Source organism: Polypterus senegalus, chromosome 1 (genome assembly GCF_016835505.1).
Source record: "Polypterus senegalus isolate Bchr_013 chromosome 1, ASM1683550v1, whole genome shotgun sequence".
NCBI classification, from domain to species: Eukaryota; Metazoa; Chordata; class Cladistia; order Polypteriformes; family Polypteridae; genus Polypterus; species Polypterus senegalus.
The window spans coordinates 24,405,899-24,424,543 of NC_053154.1; the positions used below are offsets into that span (position 1 = coordinate 24,405,899).

Below are 18,645 nucleotides of genomic sequence, written 5' to 3' on the forward strand. Positions count from 1 at the left end.
CAGTCTCATCTGCTGTCACCTGTAAGTCCTTCAGAGTTCTCTGAGCTCTCTTGGCTGGGATTGGTTTCAGCAGACCCCCGTGACCCTGTAATTAGGATATAGTGGGTTGGACGATGATTGACTGACTGACTGACTGACTGACTTACTGAAAGATGGTAATGCTCTAAAGCACTCCTGTTGGCTTCACACTGAATTAATTCTTTGTGCTTGTGAAATGATTTGTGTGACTTATTGGAAAATGTCTTTCAAAAAGAGCTAACTGGTCATGAATTGTTCATTACTATTTTCTTAAAGACAAGATTCAAGAATAACATTGGAGAAAATTTCCCAGACAACAGAGTAATTTCCATCCATCCATCCATTATCCAACCTGCTATATCCTAACTACAGGGTCACGGGGTCTGCTGGAGGCAATCCCAGCCAACACAGGGCGCAAGGCAGGAAACAAACTCTGATCAGGGCGCCAGCCCACCGCAGATAGAGTAATTTCATAAGGTTTAAATTCTTTGAGAGTAGGATTAATTTTATAACAGTCAATTTCATGGAGTGTGGGTTAAATTCTATTTAAGTTAATTTCCTGAGAAATTGGACTAAATTCATTTGGTTAAAATTCTTCGAGAATAGGACAAATTTCAGAGGTTTGGTTTTCTGGAAAACCGCATCAGTTCCATAATAGATACTTTTTCAAAGAGTAGGGTAGATTCCCTTGTTCATTTGATTTGCGAAACTGAATCATTACCTTGGGCGGCACGGTGGTACAGTGGTAGCGCTGCTGCCTCGCAGTTAGGAGACCCGGGTTTGCTTCCAGGGTCCTCCCTGCGTGGAATTTGCATGTTCTCCCCGTGTCTGCGTGGGTTTCCTCCGGGCGCTCCGGTTTCCTTCCACAATCCAAAGACATGCAGGTTAGATGGATTGGTGTTTTTAAATTGGCCCTAGTGTGTGCTTGGTGTGTTTATGTGTGTTTGTGTGTGTCCTGCGGTGGGTTGGCACCCTGCCCAGGATTGGTTCCTGCCTTGTGCCCTGTGTTGGCTGGGATTGGCTCCAGCACCCAGACCCCCGTGACCCTGTCTTTGGATTCAGCGGGTTAGAAAATGGATGGATGAATCATTACCTGAGAATGAGACACAGGAGTCTCATTCATTGAATTCATAAACTGAATCATTAAAAAATAAACAAGTCATACAGATCTCATTTACTTGATTCTTTTATGTTAATTTTCCTTATTATTGCTCTGTAAATAAAAATATTTTACACTTAATTCTATGACAAATCTTGACTGCTTTGGAATCATTAGAATAAGCCAAAATGCTCGGCTTTAGAAGCACCACTTACACCATATGGGTCTCCAAAATGTTGGAGTGATAAGATGTCAGTGTTCTAACAGTCTAAACCAGGAAAAACCCCGTAGCAAACTAACAGGATTTCTTTAGGATCTGAACCAGCAGCCTTGTGACTTCAACTTTCAAAAGCAAATGATTACATTTTTTTAAACAGCTAAATTTAAGATGTTCTTCTGGTCAGGTTTTCTATTTTATTATATAAAGCAAATTGACAAAACAGCCTCTGAAAAGAAACGATAAGTTGATTCTAATTCTCAATCAAGGACATAGGAGCACACCATAAAGCTAATTACGTAAGTGAACATACATGTACTGCTTTGTTGCATACCTCGTGATGGTGAATAATGCTATTATAAAATACTGCTATATATTTTATGAGAAAATATTTGCTCTTATTCAGAATTGTGCATCTATATAGAGACTGCCTTGACCTAAAGTAACTGATTTTTCTTTTTCTTTTAGCAGAGAGACATTTGACACTTTTTCAACAGATCACTAGACAATTCCAATAAGTTCCCATTCCACGCTAATCATTCAGACTTTTTCATTTGACTCTACTCACTGCCAATCACATCTTTTTTTCCTGCCAAATGGATTTTCTGTGTATCATCTCTGTCAGCAGAGCGCCCCATGTGTAGTGAAGGGCAACTTGACAACGATTTGTTCTTTTTTGAACAACTCTTTTTAGTCAATCCTATAAATCGATTTGCCAGCAGAAACAAATTAGTGGAGCTCGAGGAGATCTCCACTAAATTGCATGGGTGTCCTGTGTGACGTCATCAGTGTCTTTCGTTTTGTTGATGCTGGTTGATGTTTAAAGTGTATGTGTGCAAGAAGCGCCAGAATCATGAGTCTCAACTCCCTTCACTGATGACCCTTTGGAGTTCAAACTGTATGAATATCAGCGGATGCAAACTCTGTCACAGATGATTCTCTCGTTCATCACACAAGCCCAATTCAGTGTCAACACATGTATACTGGAATGTATTCATTGTTTTGCTTTTTAAAATTATTGAAATTATTTTAAACTGAATATATAATCTACATCCAACCCGCTATATCCTAACTACAGGGTCACGGGGATCTGCCAACACAGAAAACAAACCCCGGGCAGGGCGCCAGCCCACTGCAGGGTGCACACCCACCCACATTAGGGACAATTTAGAATCACCAGTGCACCTGACCTGCATGTCTTTGGACTGTGGGAGGAAACCGGAGCACCAGGAGGAAACCCACACAGACACGGGGAGAACATGCAAACTCCACGCAGGGAGTCTCCTTACTGCGAGGCAGCAGTGCTACCATTGTGCCACCGTGCTGCCCTTAGAATCTACAGTATAATAAAAATAATATGTTTATGTTCCTTTGTACATTCGGAACCTTAACATATATTATTCTAATTTCTTAACAGTTTTTTGTTTTCGATTTGCACACACTTTGTTATGGCTCATTGGCTGCACTGGGCATGTATCACTGATACTTTTGAGTTTAATCTGAATCATTACCCAAGAAAGAGTCATACTATTCTCATTTATTTAATTCGTGAAAGAATCATTACCCAAGAACAAGTCACATAATTATGAAATGCAACATCTTTTTTTAATTATTCATCTTAAATGTATTTTCATGCTTTGTGTAATGAAACAGGAGAATTTCATATGAATTATTATCATGTAAAATATATTGTGACAGATAGGGGGTGCTGCCGTCCACTTGAACCCTCGGACCAGACGCCAGACACCAGATAAAAGTCCAATAATTATTTTTATTAGAACAAAATAGTGCACAAAGCACTCTCCACTCCACTATACTCATAAACACGATAACAATACTCAATACTCAATACAATAATCAATCCTCCACACCCAGACGCATTGTCACCCTACCACTCGACTCAGCTCAACCCTGGGATCTCCCACAGTCCCTTTTAAAGTCCTTGACCCGGAAGTGTTTCTCTCTCTTTGTCCATGTGACTGGGAACACTTCCGGGTCAGATAAAAGCTCCTTTTCTTCAACCCGGAAGCACGTCATTTCCTCTGTCCACGTGACTAGGACGTACTTCTGGGTTGTAGGGAAAGTAATCCATGTTCCTCCCCCGCAGCGCCTTCTAGTGGCCCCCATGGTATCCAGCAGGGCTGTGGATAAAAACTCCATTGACCATAACTCCCTGCTGGCATTCGGGGCACCTCCATGCTGCAGGGAGGCCTCCATCTGGCGGCCTGGGGGTATTGGATTGGATGACTGGCCGGCCATATACCACAATATATACACAATATATACAATTATACATTTTATGACCAGTTGTGGGCAACATGAAGCCAAAAATTCTGCAAACATAAGTCCCGGAATCAAATAAATAAATGATTTATTACTATAAAATACCTTTAATAGGTTTCTTCATAGGTTATGCAGAAGAATAAGACGTTAAAATTCTCTCTTTCTTCTCTCTCTTCCTCCACTCCACCCAAGTGAGCTTTGTTTGCTTCATCCAACTCCGACTCGCCCGGGAGAAGAGGAGTAGCTTGCTTTATACCAGACCCTGGAGTACTTCTGGTGCTACCACATTTCATCCAGGAAGCACCTCTAAAATGAGAAAAATAAGAAAAAAATCATTCCCACAGCTACCCATGGTAGCTCCCACAAAACCCAGCAGGGCTTCCCATTGCAACTATGACTCTCATGCAAGCCTATGGTAGTGTACGCTGAAACCCACCCAAGAGATGCTGACACCTATTGTGCTGGGGAGACACATGGCCCGGGAGGCAGTTTCCTTCCATCCTTTTATTATCAAGGATTCCCGTCCATGTAATGAACCATCCGCCCTGGCAGGAATGCCAGTTAATCCATGTCCTCTTTGACAATCCATACAATATACAAAATAACATATGACCAGCATTTAATCCTAAAAAGCAATCAAATGAATCAAAAGACTCGATTCACTTAACTCTTTGGAGACATTTTTTTTTGTTTCGTTAAACTCTTTTTTATTATCCAGATTGTAAAAAACATAAAACTAACAAAATCCATCCATTTTCTAACCCGCTGAATCCAAATACAGGGTTACGGGGGTCTGCTGGAGCCAATCCCAGCCAACACAGGGCACAAGGCAGGAACCAATCCTGGGCAGGGTGCCAACCCACCGCAGGACACACACAAACACACCCACACACCAAGCACACACTAGGGCCAATTTAGAATCGCCAACCCACCTAACCTGCATGTCTTTGGATTGTGGGAGGAAACCGGAGCGCCCGGAGGAAACCCACGCAGACACGGGAGAACATGCAAACTCGACGCAGGGAGGACCCGGGAAGCGAACCCGGGTCTCCTAACTGCGAAGCAGCAGCACTACCACTGCGCCACCGTGCCGCCCAACTAACAAAATGATTTTTCTTTTTATTTTTTTTTTATTAATTTTATTACTATCCATACATAGCAATCAAGTTTTTACAAAAAAAAGAATTATGCTAAGAACAGATCGATCCCCACCCCTGAGAGAGAGAGCAAGCCAAACAGTGTAAAATTTAAGGCTTGTAAAAATATCTAAATTAATAAATTCTCTGTGCTTTATGAGATTATTTTAAAATATTACTGATTAGATCCTGCCATGTTTTGAAAAAAGTCTGTACGGATCCTCTGACTGAGTATTTGATTTTTTCCAATTTCAAATAATATAACACATTTGTTTCCCACTGACTTAAAAGAGGAGAGTTTGGGTTCTTCCAGTTTATCAGAATAAGTCTGCGTGCCAACAGTGTAGTGAATGCAATCACAATTTGTTTGTCTTTCTCCACTTTAAGCCCCTCTGGAAGAACCCCAAACACAGCTGTTAATGGGTTAGGAGGGATTGTGAGTCCAAGGCTGTCTGAGAGGTAATTAAAAATTTTTGTCCAGAATAATGTTAATTTGGTGCAGGCCCAGAACATGTGACCCAGTGAGGCTGGGACTTGGTTGCAACGTTAAAATGATTTTTCAGTACCACTCTCATTGTTACTTTTCTCCAACAGCTCAAAATCCTCACCTGACAGTGTAAATCCGAGTCATCGACAATATACAACATGTCTCGGGCACATGATTCCTTTTGACAAGAGTGGCTGCCAGCATTTGATGGTCATAGTTTTTGCTGCCATCTACTAGATAAAATTATATAATACATTCTAGGTGATTTTTTTGACATGTAGCCTTCAATTCTGCCTTGAAAGCGTTAAATAGGTAACTCATAAGAACCAGTTCAGTAAAGTGAATCAAAATTCCAATCATTGCCCATTTTCCCAGAGCATCCATATTGGACAAGTTGAAAATCCTAGTCTGAATGTAATTGTTTTTTTCTGGTCAGGAGCCTGGATAGTGACCAATGGATTGCGTTTTGGTGTCACAAGACATGTGGGCGAAGCTGTGAGGGATCATTCACTAGCAAGCACTTCATCAAAGGTCAAAGTCATTGCTATTGGTATAACGCCGTTGAAGATGGTGCATGACCGAGAATGCTTATTCACTGCCAAGGTAACGTATGTCCTCAGCTTGGTGCCGTCCTGCCACGTTATTATCAAGGCTTCCTCTTGGTTTTTTAGGAGACCCCATGTAAACATTAAATCAGTTCACATGTCAATGCTTCTATATATTTTATTCACACTCCATATTTTTTTGCCCCCCTTGGGAAATTCATTTTTGTATCAATCAGTAGACTTTTAGGGTGGGGAGGGTGGTGCTACTAAAGGTCTCCCCAGCAGCTGATTAACAAAACAGATGAACCAGTAACCTTGGGGCTTAATGTCCAATGGACTAAAAACTAGACAACAGGGCTGGTCTTCAAATTAGAACATTAGAACACTCTAGATGAGAACAGGCCATTCTGTCCAACAAAGCTCCAGTTCTATACACCTAATTCTCCCAAAATAACATCATCAAGTTTTGAAGGTCAATAAGTGTTACTGTCTACCACACTACTTGGTAGATAGTTCCAGGTGTTTATGGAGCTCTGCGTGAAGAAATGTTTGTGTGAAATTTCCCCTTAACAAGTTTCCAACTGTATCCTGTGCTCTTGATGAACTCATTTTAAAATAACAGTCTCGATCCACTGAACTAATTCCATTGATAATTTTAAACACTTCAATCATATCACCTCTTAATCTTCTTTTGTTTAAACTGTGATGGCTCAGCTCTTTTAATCTTTCTTCATAATTCATCCCCTGTAGCCCTTTAATCAGCCTAGTCGCTCTACTCCGGACCTTTTCTAGCGCTGCTATGTCCTTTTTGTAGCCTGGAGACCAAAACTGCACACAGTACTCCAGATGAGGCCTCACCATTGTGTTATAAAGCTTGAACATAACCTCCTGTGACTTGTACTCCACACATCAAGGCGCTATATAACCTGACAGTCTGTTAGCCTTCTAAATGGCTTCTGAATACTGTTTGGGAGATGAGAGTGTTTAGTCCATTATGACCGATAAATCCTTCTCATCAGACGTACTTTTCTTTTTCAGGCCTCCCATTGTATATTCAAACCTAACATTTTTACTCTACTTTTACATTTACTTACATTAAATTTAATTTGCCACAAATCCTGTTCAAGTCACTCTTTAATGATTCAACAGATTCCCGATTAACTGCCAATCCACCTAGACTGGTATTATCTGAAATCTTAACCAGCTTGTTACTTATATTCCCATTTAAATAATTTATGAATATTAAAAATATATCAGTGGCCCCAGCACTGCCCACTGCTGAACATCACTCTTAACATCGGCCAGTTCTGATTTGGTTCCTCGCACCATCACACTCTGCTTCCTGTGTCTGAGCCAATTCTGCACCCATCTACAAACATCACCCTGAACTCCCACTTCTTTTAACTTGATGCCCAACCTCTCATGTGGCACCTTATCAAATGCTATCTGAAAGTCCAGATAAATAATATCATAAGCTCCACTTTGATCGTATCCTTTTGTTGCTTTCTCATACCATTCTCTTCTGAACCCATGCTGACTGTTCAGTAAGACTCCTTTTCTTGTCATATGTTGCTGAATCTTATCCTTAATAATTCTTTCCATTAATTTTCCTGTGATGCAGATCCTGGCCTATAGTTGTTTTGATCTGCCCTGTCACCCTTCTTATATAAAGTTCTTTGGAATTTCCCCAGTGCACAGTGACTTCCTAAAAATATGCATCCAAGGTTTATATCTGTATTTACTAACCTCTATAAGAGCCCGAGGGTAAATATGATCTGGTCCTGGTGATTTGTTAGATTTCATCTTATTTAATCTGAGCAGCACTTCTCACTCTACGATTTCTAAATCCCTCAGTACCTCCTTAGTAGTCCCTGTTACTGCTCTGAGGTTATCCACTTCCTCACTTGTGAAGACCTCAGAAAAATGCAAGTTTTCGCTATCTGTTACTTCACATTCTGTATTTTAATTCCCCTTTACTTTTACTGAGGCACTTCACCTCCTCCTTGACTGTTTACACGTTACTGAACACTTCATAATGTTACAGCTCTTTTCATATTAGAGCACTGGCTGGTTTAGTGACTTATTTAGGGTCAAACAGTGAGCCAGTGATGGTCACTGAGCCAGTAGCTTTCACATTTTTGGTCTAGCACCACACCCACTGTGTTATACTGACAGAAGATGTTCTCATTTTTAAAGATTTACTTAAATTTGGGTGCTCTTGTTTTCAGAATGATGAGCCGGCATATTATCATGCTGAAGACCTGCCTCATGGCCCTACTTACTCTCTGGATAGCAACCATTCGCATTTCATACTGGTAGAGGAAGATGAGCAACATCCCGATGGAACCACAGACCTGCGAATTAAACTACTAAAGCACATTTCTGAACAGCGTACAGGCTATGGAGGTGAGAGATGCGGTTACCCAATAATGATATGGGCATGGTATTTAGTAAACCATTAGACTGCCAGTACAGCGGCTTAGCAAGCTCATCTCTCCTTTCCATTGACATCAAGAACTAGAAGCAGCCTAACAGTCCAGGTCAATGTTTTTGCATTACAAGCAACAGTTTTACAAAAGATATTATTTGTACTTATGCCCACAGGAAACAGACAGTGCCAATTGTTTTTTTAGTCATTATTTTATGCTGTTGTTTCAGATTCTACATTTCTCTTAGCACCATTTTTAGTTTTGAACAATGTCTCTTTCTTTCAAGTTTTGGTTATCCACATATGTACTTTCTCTTTATAAAATTCCTATAAAAATTACTCAACCCCTTGAAAGTTTTCAAATTTTTTGTAATACAGTATAACATTGAATCACAATGGACTGAATTTGGCTTTTTTATTACTGATCAACATTAGAAAGACTCTTTATTCTCAAATTGAAAACAGATCTCTGCAAACTGGTCTAAATTAATTACAAACATAAAACAGAAAATAATTGATACCATAACTTTTCACCTCCTTTAATACAAAACACACATGAGTCATCACTGATGCAGCCAGTTGGTTTTAGATGTCCCATAATTAGTTCAATGGTGGTCACCAGTCTAGGGTTTCAATTGAATGTCGTATAAATATGTCTGAATGTGGAAGGGCCAGCTTGTGGGCTGTTAGTATAGTGGACTAAACTACACAATGAAGACTAAAGAACACTCCAAGCAACTCCATGAAAAGTTGACTGGAAACCGTAAACCAGTGTATGGAGACAAGAAAACATCCAAATCACTGAATATCCATCTGAATCAGTCATTAAGAAATGGAGAGTCTGGCACAGCGGTAAATCTGCCCAGGGCAGGCCGTCCACAAAAACTGAGTGGTGGGGCAAAAAGAAGTGTGAGGGTGTCAAGAGATCTCTGAGAAGTCTAAAGGATTTACAAACTACACTGGACAAGATTGGGGAGACCATGCATACAACAGCTATACTGTTGGGTCTCTACTGCCACAGCTTTGAGGGAGAGTGGTAAAGATTTAAAAACGATACACAAGACATCTTGGCAGAAGGCACTTGGGAGACTCTGAAATCAGTTGGAGGAGGTATTATGGTCTGATGACACCAAAATGAAACTTTATGGTCATCAGAGTAAATGCGATATGTTTGGCGTAATCAGAAGCACACTCATCTGTAAAACATTGTGGTGGCAGCATCATGCAATGGAGATGCTTTTCTGCAACAGGCCCTGGAAAGCTTGTGAGGGTAAAATGATTGGAGCAAAATATGGGAAAATCTTACAGGAACATCTGATGCAGCCTGCAAGAAACCTTTGCCATGGTAGAACATTTGCTTTCCAGCAAGACAACGAGCCCAAGCATAAAGCCAGAGTTAAACTGGAATGGCTTAAAGACAACAATATGAATGTCCTGGAGCAGCCAAGTCAGACTCCACATCCATCCATTATCCAACCCGCTATATCCTAACTACAGAGTCACGGGGGTCTGCTGGAGCCAATCCCAGCCAACACAGGGTGCAAGGCAAGAAACAAACCCCGGGCAGGGTGCCGGCCCACCGCAGCAGACTCCACATCTCAATCCAAATAGAAATTTGTGGCTGTTCACTTATAATCATGGAGATACTGAGGCAATCTGTTATTTTGTGTTTTATATTTATTTAAGTTAAATCACTTGGCAGAGATCTGTTGTCACTTTGACATTAAACAATTTTTCCTTCTGTCGATCAGTGTCAATAAAAAAACCCAAATTACACCAATGTAATGTGAAGCCTTCCAAAGGGGGTGCATAGCTTTGTCAATGTTTCCAAGTTGAACAATTCTCAAAAGGCCAAATGGTAAATATTTTACAAAAAGAAACAAATCTTTAACAAAATCAAACTGATCCAAAAACTCACAGGGAGTACTGGCACCAACAGCTTCCACACTTCAGCATTTTGTTCCAGTGCAGGGTTGATTGGACTGCCTCAAACAGGGTAAGGAGCAGAATGTTGTGGGAGAACATGGAATAAGAGAAGAGCCCATGAGTTGGTTTGGTTATGTTATTAGGATGCACCTCACCTCACTCACCCCCAATGTGAGTCAATCCCACTAGGACAACGCCAAGCAGAGGTCAATAGGAGAAGACCTGTGGAAGACCCTGAACACTCTAAGGGGATCATATCTCTTGGCTGACTTGGGTTTTCACAAGGAGGAGCTGGAGACCTTCTTTGGAGTAGGATGATCCGGCTGTTCGAGCTCAGTGCCATAATGAGTGAAGGTGATCCGATAAAAGAATATGACTTTGGACAACTGTGTCACAAATGTTTTAATTAAGTACATAAGGTACAATTGTAAAGTCTGATTTGATAAACTGCATTTACACACCGTTAATAAGCATGTAAGCACTGAGTTTGATAGTCTGAAATTATAGTCCTGATTTGTGGAAGCAGCCACTTTATTGACTCCTAGTATACTTCAATAATTTAGAGGTACTTCTGGCTGAATGAAGATAGAATTAAAAAGTGTTTTTACTGAATATTTAGTTTATGGAAACTCCCTTTGGTAAAAGGGGATAGCCTGACCAAAACCTGAGACTATGGGACCATCCAAACTACTGCTGTGCAAAAGATGGCAGAACTGGAGGAAAACAAGAACAATGAAAGGGGCTTCAGTAAGTTGAACTGACTGTGGTTTGTCCCTTGTCTTGAAGCTCCTTCTAATAAAAGAAGATCCTTCTGACAACAGAAATGTCTAGGTCAGTGGATCTCAAACGTTCGTATTTCACGCCCCCCTTTTCTACCTGGAATAATTCTGTGCCCCCTGCATAATATAAGTTAGATGAGAATAGCCCATGATACAACTAACAAAGGTATGACACTTGTGCGGTGTCGCGGTATCCTATCATTTTTACTTCCTAAGATTTGCATGTGTTCGGCTAACTTTGATGAAATATTTGCAATTTATTTTTTTTTAAAGTGCTTTAATAGCTGTTAAAATGCCTTGTGTGGTTTTTGGTAGTAATTCTAATCCCAAAAACAAAGAATACATTATTTACTCTTATTTAATTATTTTTTTATATAAAGAAACGATTAAATATGTTTTCATTTTTAAAAATCTCGTAAACGAGGACACCGATGAAGTCAATCTGCACGAGACAAACGTATTTTCGTCCGACAAATATTATACCGCTGTTAGTTGTATCGTGAAAATAACCCAATACGCTGTAAATTATTTTGGGGATAAACTCAATTTGGGAATACTCGCTACGCTGTTAATGTGGTGCAGTCGTGTCGTATTATCACCTGATCTACTGTTACCCGAATGTTCGTGACAGATACCGATACATCTCGAACTTTCTGGATTGAAAATACGCGACTATAAAAACAGCAGCAGCGGTGCAGCTCGTCAGTCAGTAAGTCATTAGATCTATGCCTTAAAAATGTTTTATTTTAATTTTAGTTATAATGCATTTGTTGTGATTATATGCTTGCAAATTTAAATTTGAAATAAAAATGTAAAAAATGTATTTTGATGTCTTGTTCATTTATTCTTCGCCCCAAAGTACAGCTTCAACGCACCCCCAGTTCGAGAACTGCTGGTCTATGTGGACTTACTAATTGGTTGGTTAATATATTTTGTGTATTAAGGGACATTGCAATTTCATTAGTGTTAAAGAAGAAACGCCACATTAAAGTAACTACAATGTTTAAACCTTTCCATAAGGCATAAAATGTAGCTTTTACATGTGTTAGGAATGCACTTTGTTTTGTAGGAGTTTACTTTCTTTGTATTTGTTAGCTTGCTTATTCTTATTCTTGAAGAACATAAAAATACTTTTGTTGTGTCATTTGTTCCTGTTGTAGGCACTGGAAGCATTGAGATCCCAGTACTTTGCTTACTCATTCATGGAGATCTACAAACGTTGGAGGTAAAAATAGTTACATACAATTGATGAGGTGCTTTGTTTTACTCGCATTTGAACAGCAAATTTATAACAAAAAAATCATCAGTCATTTGTGATCACCAGATATTTGTTTTTACAATATGTTTGTATGATATGAAACAAGATCAAAAGTTAACAACAGCAAAGTAAATATTTATATTGTATGAGTATATAATAGGGCAGCACAGTCGCATAATGGTAGCTGTGCTACGCTAAAATCCTCATTCCTGGTCCTCCCTGCATGAAGTTTACGTCCGGATGCTCCAGTTTCCTCCCACAGTCCATAGACATGCAGATTAGTTGGATTGCTGATGCTAAATTAGCCCATATGTGTGTGTGTGTGTGTGTGTCTGAGTGTATGTGTTCACTCTGCTATGGAGTAGCACCCTGTCCAGGTGATTGTTCCTGCCTTGTGCCCTGTGCTTGCTGGGATAGGCTGCTGCAACACTCATCACGATAAACTTGGTTTAGAAATTGAGTCAATTGATGTATATGAAATATATGTGTGTGTTCTGAGTTTCACAAGTGAAATTAATGAACGGTTCTTTTATAAAGAATACTATTATTGACATAATAGAAACAGATTTAGAGTCTTTCAGGAGCAAATAAAACAGAAAAAGAAGAGGAATCGTTATTAAAACACAACTCGAACTCTAGAGTTAAAATACAAAAGCATCTTCTTTGGATCTGCTCCTCTAGAGAGGCATAGGAATGCAGCACTCAAGAGTGAGCAGAAAGATAGAAACCTGTTAGTGAGGGAACAGCAATTGTACTAGCAAGACAAGCACTTTAAAAGACTTTCATTATTGTGACACTTGGCAATTGTGAATCAAGGCAGCTGATCAGGTGCCTCACTGACACGTTTACACGTTTGTATGAAAGAATGCTTTGAATTCTTTGAAGCTAAATCCTATCTTGAAAGCACAGCTTTCGTATATATACTAGGGTTGTGGGAGGTCCTGCTCCTGTGCACTAGGTTCAGGGCTATCCACTCCCGCATTGTGCATGGGCACCGCTCTCACCATACAGATGCGAGTGGGGCAATTATTTATTTAAAAGACGGCAATCAGCTGCGGATTGTATTTTGGTAGATGTGGTATGGCTTGGGGTTTTTAGTTAAAAGCTTTGGTAAAAATGTGTAAGTGATCAAGAAATATGGTAACAGCGAGTCAGGCACACTGTGATATGAGGATCGTGCAGAGATGTTGGTGCCACTGGGAGGAGTAGAAGCATTGAAAATCTGGTCCTGTGTAACCCTCAAGGGAGAAGGGAAATGGTTTCACCTTCTTCTTCTTCTTTTGGCTGCTCTCATTAGGGTCGCCACAGCGGATAATCTTTTTCCATCTCTTCCTTTCCTCTGCATTTTACTCTGTTACATCCATCACCTTCATGTCCTTTCTCATCCATCCATCCATCCATTATCCAACCCGCGATATCCTAACTACAGGGTCACGGGGTCTGCTGGAGCCACCACATCCATAAACCTTCTCTTAGGCCTTCCTCTTTTCCTCTTACCTGGCAGCTCTATCCTTAACATCCTTCTCCCAATATACCCAGCATCTCTCCTCTGCACATGTCCAAACCAATGCAATCTTGCTTCTCTGACTTTGTCTCCCAACCGTCCAACTTGAGCTGACCCTCTAATGTCCTCATTTGTAGTCCTGTCCATCCTCGTCACACCCAATGCAAATCTTAGCATCTTTAACATGCTCCAACAATGATGGATGGATTTAAAGGCAGAAGTCTACGTGACCATCATCATCATCAAGCCCTTCTGTGAGAACCCTAAATCCAAAGAGGACTGTTTCATTTATGTTAGGTAGAATGCCCAGAGGGGACTGGGCGGTCTCATGGTCTGGAATCCCTACAGATTTTATTTTTTTCTCCAGCTGTCTGGAGTTTTTTTGTTTTTTCTGTCCCCCCTGGCCATTGAACCTTACTCTTATTCCATGTTAATTAATGTTAATTTATTTTGTTTTCTTATTGTGTCTTTTTTCTATTCTTTATTATGTAAAGCACTTTTGCTACTGTTTGTATGAAAATGTGCTATATAAATAAATGGTGTTGTTGTTGTTTAACTCTGCCACCTCCAGCTCTGTCTCCTATGCCACCGTCACCAACCCATATAACATAGCTGGTCTCACTACCGTCCTGTAGACCTTCCCTTTCACTCTTGCTGATACTCGTCTGTCACAAATCACTCCTCACTCTTCTCCACCCACTCCACCCTGCCTGCACTCTCTTTTTCACATCTCTTCCATAATCCGCATTACTCTGTACTTTTGATCCCAATGGTGACCCTCACCATTCCATTGACCTCCCTCTCATTTACACCATGCTTGTTCATTTTTATCTTCTTCTTCTTTCGGCTGCTCCCCTTAGGGGTTGTCACAGCGGATCATCTTTGTCCGCATATTGAGTTGGCAAAAGTTTACACCAGATGCCCTTCCTGACGTAACCCTTCCCATTTATCCGGGCTTGGAACCGGCACAAAGAAACACACTGGTTTGTGCATCCCCTGTGGCTGGGTTTCTTGTTCATTTTTATTAGTCCTCTTTATTTATCCAGAGGTAATGAATGTTTGTACAAATTAATGTTACTGGCTGTTTGAAGTTTTCAGTTTTGTGAAATACTAAATGTGTTGTAAGAGAAATGCATTTACCTTAATAAAAATGTGGAAAAACAGCTAAAGAGAAGCACCAGTCACCCTGCATATTACATAGACGGCTGAAAGGAGAACCCCGTGGTGAGAAGCACTTCACCGACCATATTAGACTCACATTGAGCTCCAGGTCATATGAAGCGGGTCCAGTGAGCCATGATGTCCCCTCCTTCAGTCTTTCTCTCGTTAATTATACTTCTCTCTTCCTGTCTCTCTATGTTTCTCCCACATGGCTGTCTTCTTGTTGACCTCCAGCATGAAATCATCAGTGGTAGACGTCCAGGGCACATTTTGTAGTTTGCATGTGGAGATTTGACTTAACTCTCGAGTAGTTGTCCTCATTAGTTAGAGAAGAGACGCCACTATAAAACTTGTGGTACACGGCCTCATCCTGTTTATTGTGTGTCTAAATGTTTCCTTATAATGAAGCACAAAGGAAAATCCTTACAATAAAATAAAATATATGGAATGTCTTTTGCCACTGTTGAAATTATAATTTAGTCATCAGAATAATTTTTGTCATGTTCTTGATTTCTCAGTTAAATTAGGTTGTGTTGCAGAATTTCAAAATTTTATTGGAACCAACGTACTTTTTCAAGATAAATGATTGACTTTCATACTTTTTGTATTTTTATTTCGTAAAAGCGGATCTACAGAGTCATGGAAAACTCAACACCGTGTCTCATCTTTGCCGGCTCTGGTGGCATTGCTGACGTCCTGGCCTCCATAAAGAATCTGCCATGTGATACAGACACTGTTCAGGAACTGCTGATGGAAAAATTCCATTCCAAGTTCTCCCGGGTTGATATCTTAAGGTGGACAGAGCTGGTGAGTTACATTTGGCGGCAGAACAGACCAACAATACAAGTGTTGGGATTTGGAGTTTCCCTACAAGACAAAATAGTTGTGAGACCTTCTAAAACAAGCCAGGGAGAAGGCCACCTTCCTGGGGCCTCATGTATAAATGGTGCGTACGTACAAAAATATTGCATAAGCTTGTTTCCACATTCAAATCGCAATGTATAAAACCTAAACTTGGCGTAAAGCCACACACATTTCCACGGTAGCTCATACCCTGGCATACGCAAGTTCTGCGCTCGGTTTTGCAGACTGGTTGGCACCCAGTCAAAGCAGTGCTACTGTTCCAGTGTGGTTTCTCTTTCTTTTTTAGATCCACATCCCTGATGCAGCTTTATAAATACACTGAAATTAACCGCATATTGTTTATTAGTTTAATGCATCTGATTGTAATTAACCTGTAACAATATAATGGTCCACAGAATGGTCAAACTATTCTAAATACCATAACTGCTTTAGTGTCGTTACTCTCACAGCACCTTCTTCTTCTTCTTTCTGCTGCTCCCGTTAGGGGTTGCCACAGCGGATCATCTTTTTCCATATTACTCTCACTGCACCACTCAAAGTATTTATATCACTGTATCTGAGTGTGGAATCACAGGTCTACAGCAGCTGATCGGAAAGAGAATTATCGGTATACAGCATTAAGCACACGCTACCTCAGCCATGCTGTCTATCGAACTGCTTCTCACATGGCAAACTCTTTAAAACCTTTCCTGTACAGACCTCGCGAATCAGAAACAGTTTCATCCCAAGAACTATAAACGCACTCAAACAAGTGCTCCTTGTAGAACTGTTTGTACTTATGAGTACAATCACCTCACTGTAAACTTGCAGTACAGTTATAATATTGCACAACCTGAGCCACTTTATAAAGCGCGTATTTACATATGATGACAATATCATTTTTAAGATGAAATGCAGCAAAATATGTTTATTATATTATACAGGTAAAACTTTAACTTCATTTAAATAATCTATTTTGTTAATAATTAAACATGTGAGGACACGGTGTCGCTGCACTGTTCCTGCCTCACGTTGTATGCTTGCTGGGACTGGGGTGACACTGGAAGGATAGATATATAGAATAATTAAACACGTACTGTGAAGATATTTCAATGTTCCTTAAAGGTTTTGAAGAATCGGCGTTCTAAGCTTACAGATGGCTTAACTTCTATTACAGAGCTGATTGTGTGGCGATTGGGTATTTGGAGAAAGAAAAGTAAGGACAGGAATTGGGGGTTAGTACGTTTGAAAGAGACAGTACTGCTGCAATAAATTATTTCAAGGTAGCGCACGGCGCAGCAAGCCTCTTGCGTGAGGCATGAACAATCACTGCGCCACCGTGTTCACATGTTCAATAATGTGATTTAACTCTTATCATCATGAAAATGATATCAAGTATACATCTCAGTATTTTAATCATTCAGAGAGCTGAAATATCATGAATGTCATGGATTCTGTGGAAAAGAAAGCCCGTTTAATAAGCACGTAGTGATTCACACACATTGAGCAAATAGAAGAACATATACAATACAAAGCATTTAACATGCTACATTAGTTACAATGGGATTTGAGAAACTAGTAAATTAAACAATTTTTAAGATGAAGTTTATGACGTTCTACTTTAATGACAAAATAAACCACGTGATTAAAGTGGAAATTTTGAGATTAAAGTTGACATTTCATGCTTTTTTCCCACTGTGTGCTTTTTTTTTCTCTGTACCCTAATAAGCTTTCATATGACACTCAGACGGTAGGCTATGACTTGCCTTTTCACGGCGACTTTGATATCTGACGACTTCTTTTTTATTTCGGGCACTGTGCGACTTTGTGAACTTGAGCTTTCGAGTTTCTCCGACACACTATGTCACTCGATCAACGTCCTTTTGTTGTTTATACCACTGTTTAAACCAACAAATAGTATGTTTTTCATTGCCTCTTACTTGGTATTCGCTGAACTTCTTCTATTTCACCCCGTGCTTTTGCCATTGCCTTTTCACAGAATTCTGAGCTTAAGGGCTATTTATATTGATTTGCATATTCAAAGAGGCGTAATTCTTGGAGAGACAGAGCGGGAAAGCAGGGGCGTGCATTTGCGTTAATTTTCACGCTGACCGGGATTTATGGAGAGGAAGAACGTGGAAGTTGGCGTTCTCACAGATTTATGCATCTGGATTTTTTTGTGCGTAAGCACATTTCTGCTTTTGTCCTTACGCCATGTTGTAGTGTGAATTCTACGCACGGCGCTATACATGAGGCCCCTGGTATACTAAACCCACCTGGTCTGCCTTGCAGTGTCTCATTGTCATGCTTCAAAACTTCAAAACAGAAACTTGTAGTAATATTTTGACAACATAATTGGATTCACTGGGTATTAGAACCTCCAATCTAACACCAAGATGAATTCTCTAGACTCAGACTAATCTGAGAAAATGTTAAAAGAAACTGAAACATTATAACATGAATAGAATTTACTTTACTGGTATGCTGCCAAAAACCTGTACTATGCCACTGCGGAAAAAAAAAATATAAGTAAACATGGAAGTGTGAGAGAGTCTTTAGAGAGCAAGATTCAGCGTTTTCCACCCCCAAAAAAACTTTAAAGCCCCCTAACAACTTTTATTTTGAGAGTTTCTTATTTTGCATTTATAAAATCACCAGCAAAACAAAGTTTAATGTCAGTTTTGTAAAATTGTATGCTCATAAATCATCAGGACTCTGCATGTAGGCTTTGGTCTTTTTGGTCAAATGATCTTTTGGATTATATTTTTGCAAATTTTTTGACAATGATATTATCTCTTCTAGACCCCCTGGTCCTATTATTTTGTTTCTTGTCACCTTTTATCTTAGTAGCACAAGCTCAGTAAGAACTCCAAACCTACTACTGTATATAAAAATTTATTCAGAGCAAAGAGAGCTCAGAGGAGCTGTAGAGTACCCTCCAGTCTGCATGATGGCTAGGTG

The 18,645-nt window shown here is 39.9% G+C and overlaps 1 protein-coding gene across 1 annotated transcript in view; it reads left to right on the forward strand.

The window, feature by feature from the left end:
* Positions 1 to 18,645, forward strand: part of trpm5 (transient receptor potential cation channel, subfamily M, member 5) — a 197,583-nt gene that overhangs the window by 95,085 nt on the left and 83,853 nt on the right. Inside the window, exons 5-8 of the mRNA XM_039744779.1 lie at positions 5,677 to 5,843; positions 8,014 to 8,191; positions 12,079 to 12,143; positions 15,466 to 15,648. Coding sequence (XP_039600713.1) covers positions 5,677 to 5,843; positions 8,014 to 8,191; positions 12,079 to 12,143; positions 15,466 to 15,648 — 593 coding nt within the window. The remainder of the gene's footprint in view (positions 1 to 5,676; positions 5,844 to 8,013; positions 8,192 to 12,078; positions 12,144 to 15,465; positions 15,649 to 18,645) is intronic.